This window comes from Varanus komodoensis, unplaced genomic scaffold (genome assembly GCF_004798865.1).
Source record: "Varanus komodoensis strain SLA01 unplaced genomic scaffold, ASM479886v1 scaffold32, whole genome shotgun sequence".
Lineage (NCBI taxonomy): Eukaryota > Metazoa > Chordata > Lepidosauria > Squamata > Varanidae > Varanus > Varanus komodoensis.
In genome coordinates this window covers 5,610,292-5,624,591 of record NW_025335798.1, presented here as the reverse complement: position 1 = coordinate 5,624,591, position 14,300 = coordinate 5,610,292, and the positions used below count along the sequence as shown (strand labels likewise).

The 14,300-nt window shown below is 41.9% G+C and overlaps 1 protein-coding gene across 1 annotated transcript in view; it reads left to right on the top strand.

Moving 5' to 3' along the window:
- Positions 1-3,343: 3,343 nt before the first annotated feature.
- Positions 3,344-14,300, top strand: part of XRCC5 (X-ray repair cross complementing 5) — a 49,362-nt gene continuing 38,405 nt past the window's right edge. The window contains exons 1-5 of the mRNA XM_044438260.1: positions 3,344-3,476; positions 7,390-7,503; positions 9,035-9,218; positions 10,989-11,037; positions 12,277-12,399. Coding sequence (XP_044294195.1) covers positions 3,462-3,476; positions 7,390-7,503; positions 9,035-9,218; positions 10,989-11,037; positions 12,277-12,399 — 485 coding nt within the window. The 5' untranslated portion in view covers positions 3,344-3,461. The remainder of the gene's footprint in view (positions 3,477-7,389; positions 7,504-9,034; positions 9,219-10,988; positions 11,038-12,276; positions 12,400-14,300) is intronic.

Genomic DNA, 14,300 nt, shown 5'->3' with positions numbered 1-14,300 from the left:
AGTGTACACATGAAGTTGGGATTTTTTAAAAACAATTGCCTATATTGAACTGCATCTATCAGTTTAATATCTACTCTTCTCATCTCGGCTGATCCTTTCGAGTGCTTTGCAATCCCTTTTTAGTGTTAACTACCCTAAATAAGGGGACTGCAGGTGGCGCAGTGGTTTAAACCACTGTGCTGCCGGGCTGGTTGATCGAAAGGTCGCCGATTCGAATCTGCACAAGGGGGTGAGTTCCCGTTGCTCCGTCCCAGCTCCTGCCAATCTTGCAGTTCAAAAGCATGCAAATGCAAGTAGATGAAAAGGTACCACTTCGGTGGGCAGGTAACAGCGTTCCGTGCACTTCGGTGGTTAGTCATGCCGGCCACATGACCACAAGACGGCCTGCGGACAAACGCTGGCTCCCTCGGCTACGAAACAGAGATAAGCACCACCTCCTAGAGTCAGGCATGACTGGATGTAACGTCGAGGGAAAACCTTTACCTTTTTACCCTAAATAATTTGTCGTCATCAGCAAATTTGACCACTTCATTGCTTACTCCCAATTTCTGATAATTTATGAATAAGTTGATCCTGTTACAGGGCTGCCACTAAAATTTCTTTTTCTTTTCCCTGACTCTCCTTTTGTTGACTACCTTGACTACCATTCAAAAATTAATCCCAAAAGAATTCATAGGGTACTTTACATTACATCCATTTTAAAAGTGAGGAAATACTTAAAGCCTTTTTTTTTTTTTGGCCAGGATAGGAGCTTCATTTCATGGATATAGGACTTCCACTTTTGGCCTATAAGAAACACAGATAGGATACTGAAATGTTTTAAAATAATCTGCTTTCCTGAACGTCTATAAAACTGGGTTGATAATCTTTTGTCAATTATTTTTGTTTTAGCTCTCACTTTCTCTTGAATGTCAACGGAACTTCTAAATTTTGTTTCAGAAGAGAAATGGTATTATTTCCTTTTGCAGAAGTAGAGTGCAGAAGTCTATGCTATACTGAGTCTAAACTCCTATTTTACCAGAAAGAAAGAAAGACAGAAAGAAATACAGAAAGACGCCCTCCACTAAATAGCTTTCCTTTTAAAACACATTTCTGTATAAAATGAGAAATTATGTCTGATTTCTAAGCCAATCACATCTTTATGGTTGACAGTACAGTATATTTGTGGCAGGACTGGACTTTACAGATTGGAAAAATAAATACTTGTTGAATACTAAGTCCAACCAGCCACAATTTGCTGACCATTTCAAAATATTCACATCTTCAAACTAACTGAAACAGATTCTAGTTTGTTTGAAAGCACAAATTACCAGTGCTGGGGACTTGAGCTGTGTGACTCAGTCTCAAGTCCAACTCAAGTCACATCAGTGACTCAACCTGGAAGCAATGAGTGAGTGAATCAACTCGAGATTTCTACATTTTTTACGACTGGGTTGCTCCAGGCTTACAGTGCAGCAGAATATCCTGGAAGGCAGGCATGAACACAGCAGGGGCAGTGGGAGGGAGGGAGTTTCAAGGGGTTGGAGGTGGGGCTAGGATAGGGACGTGGTGATGAAACAAGGGGAAAGAAAGGAAACGCTTCAGCACTCCTTTCTGGCATTAGGGAGTTTCAAGGGGACTGGGGCAGAGGCAGGATGGGAATGTTATTTTTTTTGTTTAAATAAATTGTGGTTGAAGTAAAGGACTTCAATGCATCACTGAGAGAAGTGCACATGAGAACACGGCGGGGGGGGGGGAGTTGCAACTCTTCCCCTGGATATATACCCCACCACCACCTCCCCCCCCAATTTTTTTTGTTAAAGTTGGCTCTTTTGACTTGAGAAGAGACTTGAGACATGACTTGACAATTTCTCGACTTGGACTTGAAAGTAAAGATTTGAGACTTGACTCGAGACTTGGTGTAAAGGACTTGAACGCATGACTGCAAATTACCCAGTTGCAAGAAACCAGCCAAATCACACTATCACATGTGGGTTCATTTTATTCCTTTTTTATAGTTAACAACCATTTCAGAATTACAGTATGTGAGCATCATTACGGTACACCTGTGTACGGCTGCTTCTTTGCTCAAACTGTCTCAAATACAAACTGTCCTTTGTATTTAAAAAAATCCATCATACAACTATATTTTAATCACAATTTCCTTGCATTTTGACCAATTTCCAGATTTTTTATTACCAATTAACATTTCCTTGACTTTCCTGAAAGTGGCAGCCCTACAGTACATATCCCTGTGGCACTCCACTGTTTATAACCTTCCCCTAAGAGAACTACCCATACCTCCCCACCCCTGGTTTCTGTTCTTTTACCAGTTACCAATCCTTCCCTCTTATTCCATCACTGCTAAGTTTGCTCAGGAGTGTTTGGTGAGAGCCTTTGTCAAAAGCCTTTTGGAAGTCCAAGTACACAGTATCTATGGAAACACCCCTGCCCACATGTCAAAGAAACAACATACCTTCGCACAAGTCATGTCCACATGTATGCACACAGGAAATTCATGTGAGATTATTTCTTCTGTAAAAAGAAAGAGAATGCTCTGATTTATCTTTTCATGAAGTTAAGTCGTCATCTTTTATGGGTTAACTGCTCCTACATCTCCCACATGTTATACTGTTTATACAAATAAGAAATTAGCATTATTTTAAGTACAGGTTGGCAGCTGAGAGTTTGTCAGAACGTATGTACTCCTTTTCAGGAAGCTAAGTTTGGTTATGGCCCCTCATTAATAGCACAATCCTATAGGTATCTACTCAGAAGGAAGTCCCATTGAATTCAGTGGGGCTTATAAAACCAGATATGCGGATATAGCATTGCTTCCTCAATACAATGCTTCCCCGTGGCAACCTTGAACTTGCACCTGGATAGACTTGCTAAGTTCCACTGAAGTATTAAACATCATCAACAAACGAACACTCATTGCAATATTTTTTTTCTAGATTAATGGCTTTGACCATGCAAAGACTGCATGATTTCTATACACATCTACTGAGACGTAAATCCCACTGAGTTCGATTAGATTTCACCGGGGTAAGCGTTTTTAGGATTACAGTCTGCGGTGACACAATGAACCTAAAACAATTTCGAAAATCTCACGAAGTAAACACTTCAGAACACGAATCTGTTAACTTGTTTGTGGTTTGCTGTACTTCACACCGTAGGAAGATGTCAGAGAAAAGGGAAGGGGAGACTCACCGCATCCCAGTTATTACAAAGGACATTTGAGAAAGAAAAAGCCACCTTTTTCTACGCCATTCTCTCTCTCCGCTCGCTTTCTTCTCGTTTGAACCTCCAGTCACAAACGCTAATTTTTCTTCCCAGGCGAGGCCATTGGGTGTCGCTGCCGCCCTCATTCACACGGCGAGAGCGGGTCGGGTCGGGCCCGGCCCACTCGCCGGATACCCGGCGTGGGCTCCGGAAGGAAGAGGCGCTGAGAGTCGCGGAAGCACCGGAGCCGCGGCACAATGGCGCGGGCCAAGGTAACGTGGGAGACGGGACCCAGCGCTCGAAGGAAGCCGCCGGTGATGCTAATGCACGCTGCTTCCCGCAAATAGTTGGCACTCAGGAAACGGGTTCGAGGGCGACCTCGGGTTGCTTTCACCCGGGCTGCCTAATACCAATGCAGAGCGATCGTGTATGCATGTTTAGACAAGATAGAAATAAAAGCCCCACAACTCTCGGCATTTCCCGGCTGGGGCATGCCGGGTATTGCAGGACATTTCCTAGTCTGAACATGCAAGGCATTGCGCCCTTAGTCACTTTGCGACACCCTTACATTGCCCTGTTTTGCTGTTATACCAAGATACTTAATCACTGGATCGCCTCGCCCCAACCTTCCTCCATTAAGAATAGAATATCAGCGGCTTCTAGTCCTGGTGGCTGTATGCTACCCCCAGCTTCAGAGGCAGCGTGTCGGTATACTAGCTTTGTTTTGGACTTGGGCAGAAGGATGCTTTGCATCCATGCTCCCTTTGGGGGTTTCCTGTAGCCAGCTAGTTGGCGACTGTGTGAATAGATGAACCCTGTTCTACCGTACGGCAGGTGCGCATGCGTGGTAAAGGAAGTGGTAAAATGATCGTCTGGATTCCCCTCCCCCCGCGGATAAAGCTAAGAGGTGCTTGCTTACAATGTAAACTAGGAATAAAATAGAGAATACAGTGGATTCTTGGTCCTTAAATCGGGGTGTAAACACAAGGGGGCCTTTGATCAATATCGTGTTGCTTTGCTTAATTACCCCCAAAACACTTTTCTGTAGTCAGTTTTGGTAGAAAGGATCATCATGTCCTCCCAATTCATGCTTTGGGATGAAGATGGGAGTTCAGTAGTGCAGTAGGTTATGTCTATCCAAAAGGAAGCCCCATGTTCAGTGGAGTGTGATGCCAGGTATAATACAGGAGTTTAGACAGGTGACTTTATGGAAACACTAGAACATGCAAGTACATGTATGCACACTTGCTATATTCACACATAATGCCAAGCCATGCTCAAAACTGTGCAGAGCCAGGGCTTCTTGTTATGTGTGAATTCAGTAGCCATGGCATGTTGGATTTCCATGAAATCCCATGGAAAATGAGCAGCCTGTTGTAAGGTTTGCACATTTCACCATCACTTGTTGTCATGTGTGACCTCAGTTACTATGCTTTTGCACAGTTTCCACATCTCCACTATTGAGTTTGAAGGCAAAAATGTCTCTGGCTGCTGCAGAGGCAGCAGCTTTCATTTTTTGCTCTCCTGTCTATTAACTGCTGAGGCAGCTGCAAGCATGCTCCGATTGGCTGCTTCATGCTCCCTGCCTTTCTTCCCTGCCAGCATGCAGCTTTCTGCTGCCCAGCTGTGACAATGGGATCTTGTCAGCAGCAGGACATTGCACTGTACCCCCTCCAGGAGCAGCAACCAGCCATGTTTGGGACTCCTGCCTGGTTTCTGCTCTGTGCTGGGCTGACACTTTGAAGTTGCACTGTGCTTCTGCTACTGCAGAGCAAGCTGTCTCCTCATATGGTGGCAACCCTGCTTGTAAGGTGTACATGGTGGGACTTGGTCAGCAGCGTCCCATGGATCCTATGCCTTCCAGTGTTGTCTTCTGCCTTCTGCCCTGCTCCTCATAACTCCCCCCAAGCTCCACCAACTCCTCCAACTCCTGCCCAGCTTGCCAGCAAGCTTTGCCAGGCAGATGGCCAGACCAGCACCCTTGGGATAGGCTCCCTGACAGAACACACTCCATCCCTGGCATGGGTCTCTGCACCGATGCCCCCTGTGCACCTGGCTTGCGGGGCGGCAGCTCCTGGCTGTGCACGTGAGTCCTGAGTGTGGGGGAGCATGGATACGTGCAGGGAAGGGGGTGGGGTGTGTGGAGGGGTGGGTATGCTTGTGCATGGGCACAGCATGTGGCAGCGGTGGGGAGCACTCCTGCAGATGCCACTCTGCAGCAACAGTGCCACTCTAGCCAGTAGTCCACTGGTGAGCATGCCCCACCTGATGACTTGGCACAGTTTATGATTATTAGCTGCTCTGGGTGTTTCCAAAGATAGAAGTAGGACATAAAAATTAAATTAAGTAACAAAAATAATAGGCAACGTAAAGAATTCTAGTACATGTTTGCATATTCTCATTGGTGGCAGATATTCTAGAATCAGTGGCATATTGGTTGCTCTTATTTCTCAGGTATGGGGAGCCCCCTCCACCCTGGGCATGGTTTGGACAGGCTCCACCCTCCGGTGGCTTAGGAGGACACCATGGCAGGACAGTGTATCAAATTAAGGGTTATTCCAGCCTGTGTGACACGCCATCTGTCCACTGGTTAAAATATAAGGTTTAAAATGCAAGGCAATCTGTCAGTAAAACGGAAAGCAAAACTTGTTAGAGCAGGTGCGGGGGGGTGGGGAGGTTTACAGATTTTGGCTGTTCGATCTCTGAAATGTGTATACTACCTTGATGACAAAAAATGCTAAATTTTGTAATGAGAGATCTGTTTCCCCTATTGCCTTATTTTATCTCGTGCTCTTTCCTTATTATTTTGGTTTGGTTTTATGTCTTATTTTTGAAAAATGTATTAAGGGTACGGTTATATGTATGATTAGACAAATGAAAAGTCCTAGAATTCCTAGCTGGCTGGGACATGCTGGGAGTTGTAGGTATTTTTTTAAAGCATGTATAGGATTGTACCCTAAAGAGGTCTAAAAGTCAGTGTCTCTCTCTCTCTCTCTCTCTCTTAGACACACGCACACACTCACACACCTTTTGTCATTGTACTGCATATTACCTGCATATATTTCCAATCGTATACATGGCACAGTGCTTGAATGAAAAGTCATTATCGTAAACGATGAAAAAGATAAGAGTTGTTAATATACTGCGTGCAGAGTTTGAATAAAGAGAAAATATGTCTGCGCTGGAGTTTTCCTTCTATCTTTTAAGTATTCAATCAACCTTTACTGTGCTACTTTAAACACTTTATTTTAATGGTGATAAAAGCCATTTTACAAAGATAATCAGACTGAGATGTTTTTCCCTTCAGGAGTCTTTTTAATCATTTATTTTTCTACAGTGTTCTTCCAATAGAGATGCAGAATTTAAAATTGCACATTGACAATACAACCCTTATGGATGTTTACTTTTCTCAGAAGCATTTCCTATCAGTGTAGTGGGGCTTACTCCTAGATAAGCTGTCTGAAAACTACAGTGGTACCTCGGTTCACGAACTTAATTTGTTCCACGATTCTGGTTGTGAACTGAATTGGTTGCAAACTGAGTCAAATTTCCCCATAAGGTTCAATGTAAATAAGGTTACTCCATTCTGAACCATATGTATTTATTTTAACCACAAAAATATGAAACAAAGTACAATACAGTAGAGTATGAAGAGAGAGAACACTAACCTTGCTTGAGGCAACTTCTGGCATGGAGGACAGAAAATTGGGTGGGGAGGAGGTTATTGTTTGTAGGGAGAGTCTGTGACCGCAATCTCGACTAGAGGAAGCCACGACCACGTGTCAGAGTGGGAAAGATAGCCACATTTGTATTCATGAGAACATGAACACGGCCATCCTCCCCGCATGAACACGATCGCAGCCATCTTCCCCGCTCGAACACGCTCTGACACGTGGTCACGGTACAGGGAAGATGGCTGCGATGGTGTTCATCACCTGATGTGGAGTTTGCAAACGGAAGCAAAATTTTGCCGAACGTTCTGTCTGCGAACCGAATTGTTCATGAACAGAAGTGTTTGTGAACCGAGGTATTACTGTTTATTGGTATCCTTGACTTACTTTACAGAGGAAAGGCATTGCAACTCCAGAAATCTCCATATAGGGCTATACATATGTACTTACAATATTCCACTCTTTTGATTGCAGTCATATTCTAATTCAGTTTGTTTTGTTTTCCTTTCTTAAGGCAGCAGTGGTGCTGTGCATGGATGTTGGCTTTTCAATGAGTGGTTCGGCACCAGGAGAAGAGTCTCCTTTTGACCAAGCAAAGAAACTGATAACAATGTTTGTGCAGCGGCAGGTAAAATATATTTGGAAAAATGCATACGCACCTTGCAAGAAGTTACAGTATACTGTTGCAGATTGAAGATCCATGTTGAATATTTTTTCTCTTCCTTCTGTAACATGGAGTGGAACTGACAAACCTTCTGAAGTTATCCCGTTCTGTGTTTTGCTCCCCCCTTCCCCTCTGGATGCAGCAGTTGATTAATTATTGTAGAGCAAAGGGAAGGAAACACAGCATGGATATCAGAACATGGGTAAATTTCCCAACATGCTGTAAAACGGTGGGGAGTGTAAACTTGTCTCAGCTGTTGTTTGCGGTAGCAGCTCCATGTTTATTGCAGTGTTTAGTTCAGTCTAGCCCAACTTGGTACACAACAGAGGGGTCCATACCCTCCACATCCCCCAGCCTGCCATGCTGGGAGTTGTAGTCCAACACACCTATTGGGTATCAGGTTAGAAAGGCTGGTTTAATTGCATTCTTACCATGATGTGTACCAAGGATTCTGCACATGGAGGCCTGGTCCAAATCAATCCTGAAGATACTTCCTGGCCTTCTCCCAGGTGCTAAGTTGACAAGGTATGGAGAAATTGGTAACTATAACAACAGAGCTTGATGACAGGCTGTCTGGGATCAGTTCAGGTGCCAGCCTACCAGCCTGTAAACTCTTCTCAACGTTGTGGACTTAGAATATATACAGCCTAGAAAGCTGAGAGCTTCTTAGGGCACACACACTTGTGCATATGTAGACCGTAAAAATCCTACAACTGCCAGTATTCCACACTTAGGCAGTTTTTTTTTCTTTTAAACAAGCATGTAATTATATCCTTACAAATCAGTTGCAGGAAGAAGTGGAGAGATATGTACTGGACATCTCTCCAAGTCCTACTTCTTCCCATGAAGTTAAGCATTTGTGGCAAAAATGGAGAAAGTCTCAGTAACTGAGAAATCAGGACAAGCTTATTTCACAATCACTGTAGAAAATGCATTAAGTTCCATTATGGCACATTTAATATCAAGTAAATCTATGTAAAGAAAAAGAAGATAAAATCTATATTACTATTGCATTGCATTTATTCCTCACCTTTCTTCTTCTTGCAAAAATAAACAAAAAGCCCATGGTGGCTTACAAGGTTCTTTTCCTTTCCATTTTAGGGACATGGCGGGATAGGCAGAGAGTCTGTGACTGGCCCAAAGTCATCCAGGGAGCTTCACAGCCATGTGGGGACTAGAACCTGGATCTCTTGTGTTCCCAAACCAACACTCTCACCCCGACACTGGCTTTCCACCTGTATCTTAAGACTGCTTTAGATGTTGCTGGGGGAGAGGTCTTTCTAACAGTGTTGTCTAACCTTTCGAAGCATTTCCAAAGCTTGACCTGCTGCCCTCATAACAATCTGACAGTTGAGAATTAAGTTGAAATATGATTAAGTATATTATATATGATGCAAATAAGGTGGGGAAAATGAATCTGTAGTACATAAGGCTTAGCTGTAAAGGTTATGTTGCTGACTTTGAATTTACCCTGTCACCTCTTTACCATTTCCAGGTGTTTGCTGAAAGTAAAGATGAAGTTTCCTTGGTTTTGTTTGGCACAGAGAACACTGCAAATTGTCTTGCCAGTGGAGATCAGTATCAGCATATTACTGTGCACAGACATCTGATGCTGCCAGATTTTGATTTGTTGGAAGACGTGCAAAATGTGATTCAGCCTGGCTCTGGACACGGGGACAGTATCCTTTCTGAAACTTGATTTTTTTTCCCACTAGATAACAGTTGTGTGGAGCATTGAGAATTTGCCTTGTAAAAATGGTCAGGAATTGGCATGTAAACCAATTGCAAGAGTAATTGTGTTTACAAAGCTCAGGACCAGGATACTTAAGAGATAACTATCGGAACATCTACCTGTGTGTTCATTTGCTGTGCCCATCAGGAGATGCCCTGCTGGTGGTGCCTAAAATTGTGGCATTCTGGTCCATGATGGCAAGAAATAGAACTTACATATTTGTAGTCCCTACTCTGTCTGGAGCTGTCTACCAGTACAAATTAGACAGGCATCAATTTTTCTGTGGTTTTGGAAGCTACTGAAAGCATTGTTGTTTTAACAGCCTTTCCTACAATGATGATCCCATCTTCCTCATTGTTATGCAATATTTTATTATGGTTTTATATTGTATTGTTTAGAAATGAACAGTTTTAATGTAAACACATAATAAATGTCAGTACATGGTAGGGTTAAGAGAAACCCTTTCGGAATCTATGTCTCCAGCCTCCTCAGACTTCTACTTGTGCTTAGCCCAGTCCTGGCAAGCCAAGCCAAGCCAAGCCAAGCCAAGCCAAGCCAAGCCAAGCCAAGCCAAGCCAAGCCAAGGGGAATTCAGCAAATGCTTGTGGACTTCTGGTTGTACAACCTGCAACCTTCACCATCAGGAGTGGCTGCAGGATGCAGAGAAAGGGTGCTGCACACAGGTGTGGCAGGCACACTTCCCAGAAACCAACCTTCTTTCACTCTTGCTAGTGCCAGTGGTGGTGCAGGGGGGAAAGAGCCTCTGCTTGTGGAGAGTGTGGGGCTTGATTCCTTGCAAGTGCCTTGCAAACACTGGCCACAGTTCCCAGGGACTTGGACTCCAAACCACAGCAAAGCAGACCAGAGCTGAGGGAGCTGGGGAGCTGAGCTCAGGGCATCTGATGGATTCCCACCTTCTAATGGATTCCTTACACATCTGACTGGTTTCCCTAGTACATAGATGACTTAAGAAATCTGTGAAAGTGCCAGGTTATTTCTTAGGGGAAGTATCCAATTCAACACTCGTACTAATATAAATTACATTGTGGTAGCTTAAACGACCTCTTTCGCAATGCCAATAGAATTTGGTACAATGTACTTTATATTGGTGGTTGTGTCAAGTTGGATAATGCCCAGCAGGTATACTGCAAAACAAATTTAGGCTTCTATGAGACATATAGATTTCAATATCAGATTCTCGGTAGAATCTTAGATCATGCCTTTGCTGACTGAGAGTTCCATAAATATACATAGGTACATGTAGAGCTCCTGCTTATGTTGGGGTCTGTCCCCATTAATGTAATCGCACAACCTAATCCTCAGAAGTATGTTCCTTTGGGCACTAAGATTAGGCTTCACCTTTGAGTTTAGTGTATGCACCAGAGTGCTTGAGTCCATGAGCAATCTCTAGATTGTATATGTTGTGTTCTAATACTGAGTTGATTAAGATTTGAGTTTTCCTACTCTGCTCTTTTTGATAGCATTTAGAAGCGCAAATAATAATGGTTAGAAACTGGGAGAATTCAGAGGATTTAAATAATCTGAAATATGGGGGAAGTAATGGTATTGCTAAGATAATTCATTAATTGTTTTGTGCCCCAAAAATGCACTAGGTAAGTGCTACGAAATACTGCATCTATAGGACTGGCATAGGATAATAACCACATCCTGGTCAATGTCTACCAAACTGTCTTGTTACTTTTCCTAATATGCTTAGTACTCGATGCTCTCATTGTGTGCATGGACTTGCTTCAAAAGGAAACAATGTAAGTACCTTGTCAAATGGATATCTTTCTGATATACATTTTAGAAATGGTTCTTAGTCGTTTTCAATGCTGGCACATTATGTTGCTTGGGAGATGCCACCTTTTTAGATATTGCTGTATGGAGAATATATTGAGTGAGTATGAAATTGACAATAAAGGGATTTTTAAAAAAAAATATTATAAAGTATTGAAGGATGTTTTCCAGTGAAATTCTTATACAAGAAATCAGATTCTTCATGCATTTTACCCAACAATTTAATAAATAGGGTTATTTTTGGATGCTTTCAGGTCAAATGCTGGTTTGTTAGTTTGGTGTGCAAGATGGTAAAACCTCTCAACCAGTTTTTGTGTGTACATATTTATACCAGGACAAACTTTGGAAATAGTTTCATAATTACAAGCTTGTTTCCAATTACAGAATAAATTGAAAATAAGATCCACTGGTCTTTCCTTCTCACCCTTCTCTTTTTGTTTTGTTTTTACTTTTGGACTTTGGACACGTAAACTTTCTAGGGACACTTTACAAAGTTCTCTGTCAAGTTAATTGGTCACCTTGTTGCTTGAGGGATCAACCTCACAGCACTAAAAATCAGTTAATAAATGTTAAATAAATGTTAATAAAAATGTTAATATCTCATTTGCATTGACTTATGTATAAGTGAAATAGAAGATGCTGATTTCAATAGCGCTTCCTTGATTGACGACAAGTGGAGTATAGCCATTTGTTCATGTTAAACACTACAAGAATTGCTTCTTTCCATTTGTGAAAAGGAAGATAAAAATACACAACTCCAGTATGGAATTAATTAAGCAATATTTGGTAACGTTATAGAACAATCATTGTAAGCTGCAAAGCCTCCATGTATTATAGTTATAGACAATGAGCAATATCCAGTGTTGCCCATTGCTAGGAAGACTGACTGCTAGCACAGTGAGAAGTTAGTGCATCATAAGGCAACAGGAAAGAGCAGAAATGCTAGTTTCCAGAATGGGTCAGATCAGTGGAGTTCACAAAAGTGTTGCTTTCAGAAGAACAAGTTCTTTTTGCATGAACACTAGAACAGAACTAGCGGAGACACAATGGCAAGATTAGGTACTGCTTTATGTAAGTTATGTACACTATGGATTTTGTCAAGATGTGGCAGGAGAAACATATATAGAAGTTCATATTTTGTAAAGAAGCAGTCAAAATATTGCAGGTTGATATTCATACTATTGAAACTTTTTGTCTTTTCTAAGAGGGAAAAAATATAATAAACAACACATTGAGGTGTTTACTGATCTCAGTAGTCCCTTCAGTGAGGATCAACTGGATGTTATCATTGCTAACTTGAAGAAAACGGGGATCTCGCTTCAGTTTTTGTGAGTGCAGAAAAGATATTATTCCTTCTCTATGCTGTTTTCAGAAAAAGGATATTAACTACCTATAATTAGCAGTTAATGCATAGTCATGTCTAATGTTTTTGGATAGGCACTGCAGTTTGCCATTACCAGGACTGTATATACTCTATATACAAATAAAATCTAAATTCTGCTATCTATCTATTTATCTATAAGCAAATGAAGCCATTTTGCACTTTTTTTCTTGTTTTGCATATCTGACTCTGCTCTTAGTACTCATGCACAGGGGCAAAGAATTACACAGAGTTTAAACACTCTGTCTCCTGAGCCCTTGAAATGTTATTTAGTCATCTACCTTCTGAAATTTATGCTTAAAGACCTAATGCACTTTCAAGGCTAGAAGCATACTTTTTCAAGTAATAGCAAAGGACCAAATTCCATTTTGGATAAACTTCTGAGGTCTACTTTCTAGTGAAAGGCAGGGCTGAAACCAAAAAGCTGAGATCCTTGCATCTCAGCTATTAAAATTTGGCTAAATGCAATTGATGGGACCACAATCCCAAAGAAAACAGGCTAAAACAGACCATTTGTGACATACAGTTAAACTGTTAATTAATTGGGGACAATGAGGCTTTATATTTCCAATCACTATTTTCATTTTTTAGATTCTCCTATAATATCTTCAGGGCTAAACCATACGTTTGGTGAAATCCATGCCTTTTTTGTCTTTGTCTTGGGAAAGCAATCAGAATCAGCACCAAAGCACATCAGTAGTAGGGTTTTTTTTAACCCTTTTACTTCACAATCTTGCTACTTCCTCACAAAGCTGTATTTCCTCTGCCCAGCCACCCCATTCCTGGAAGGGTGCAGAATACATTAACTTTCCAAAGATGATGTATTTTTGTTGATTCAAAAGCATATTCTTTCCTGGGGTAAATGCTGCTTCAACAGGAGTGGGAGGATTTTTACTTGGGAATATGGGAAAGAATTACCATTTCCCTCTGCCCTTCTTGTCAGACCTGATATTGATTGGATGCTATGAGGAATCAGGACTGCTTCTCCCAAAATTCACCATGCTGAGATGGTTACTTAGTTAAAACATCAAATCCAGTGAACTTTGACATGTAAGCCAAGTGGCTGGTGAGAAGCAGACAACCTCTGGTTTGGGGGAGACACTATGAATTGTAGAGGGCCAGAAAGGGAGGAATGTAACTTAATAAGTCCTGTCATTCAGTGCCAGGTCAAGAATGCCAGCCAATTCAGTAACGTGCAGAGTTCTAGCTCAAGCAGCAGAAACCTCCCAGAGGATGGAGCTAATTCCATTTGGTGAGGAAAAGAGGAGTGGGATTCAGTTTGGAATCAAATTCTTAGTCTGAGCTGTACTCTTTCTAATTTAGCTCATTAATTTGACAGATGTCTTTTTGTAATGGCCACTGCAATGCTTCCTTTGTCTAACAAAGCTAGTCCTCTCTGACTCGCTTTACCTTAATCAAAGACTGTAGTTAGAAGCCTCTTGTCTCCTTCTGTTGGGAAGAGAAAAGGAAAGGGGTGGGGAAGAAACCAGCTCACAACAGATGCATGCCCCCTAAAAAAGACATGCATTTCATATAGAGACCTGGTTTGTGTGTAACAATAACCTATAGTGTGGATTGAGCATGGGTTGTTAAATCATGGGATGTGAATGAATCATGGGTTATTGTTATGTGAAAACCCTTCATAATAGTTTAACATTGGGTTGCTTACAAACAACCCAAGAGTTTGCAACCCAACAACAATCCATGGGTTCTCTACCCATGGGTTCTTCATGATTTGCAACCCAGCATTATATCTCAGTGCAGAGTTTGCACATAGTGACAACCTATGATTCAACAACAACTCACAATTTCATTGATAGTCAGTGCTCTGGGTTACCCTGACATATA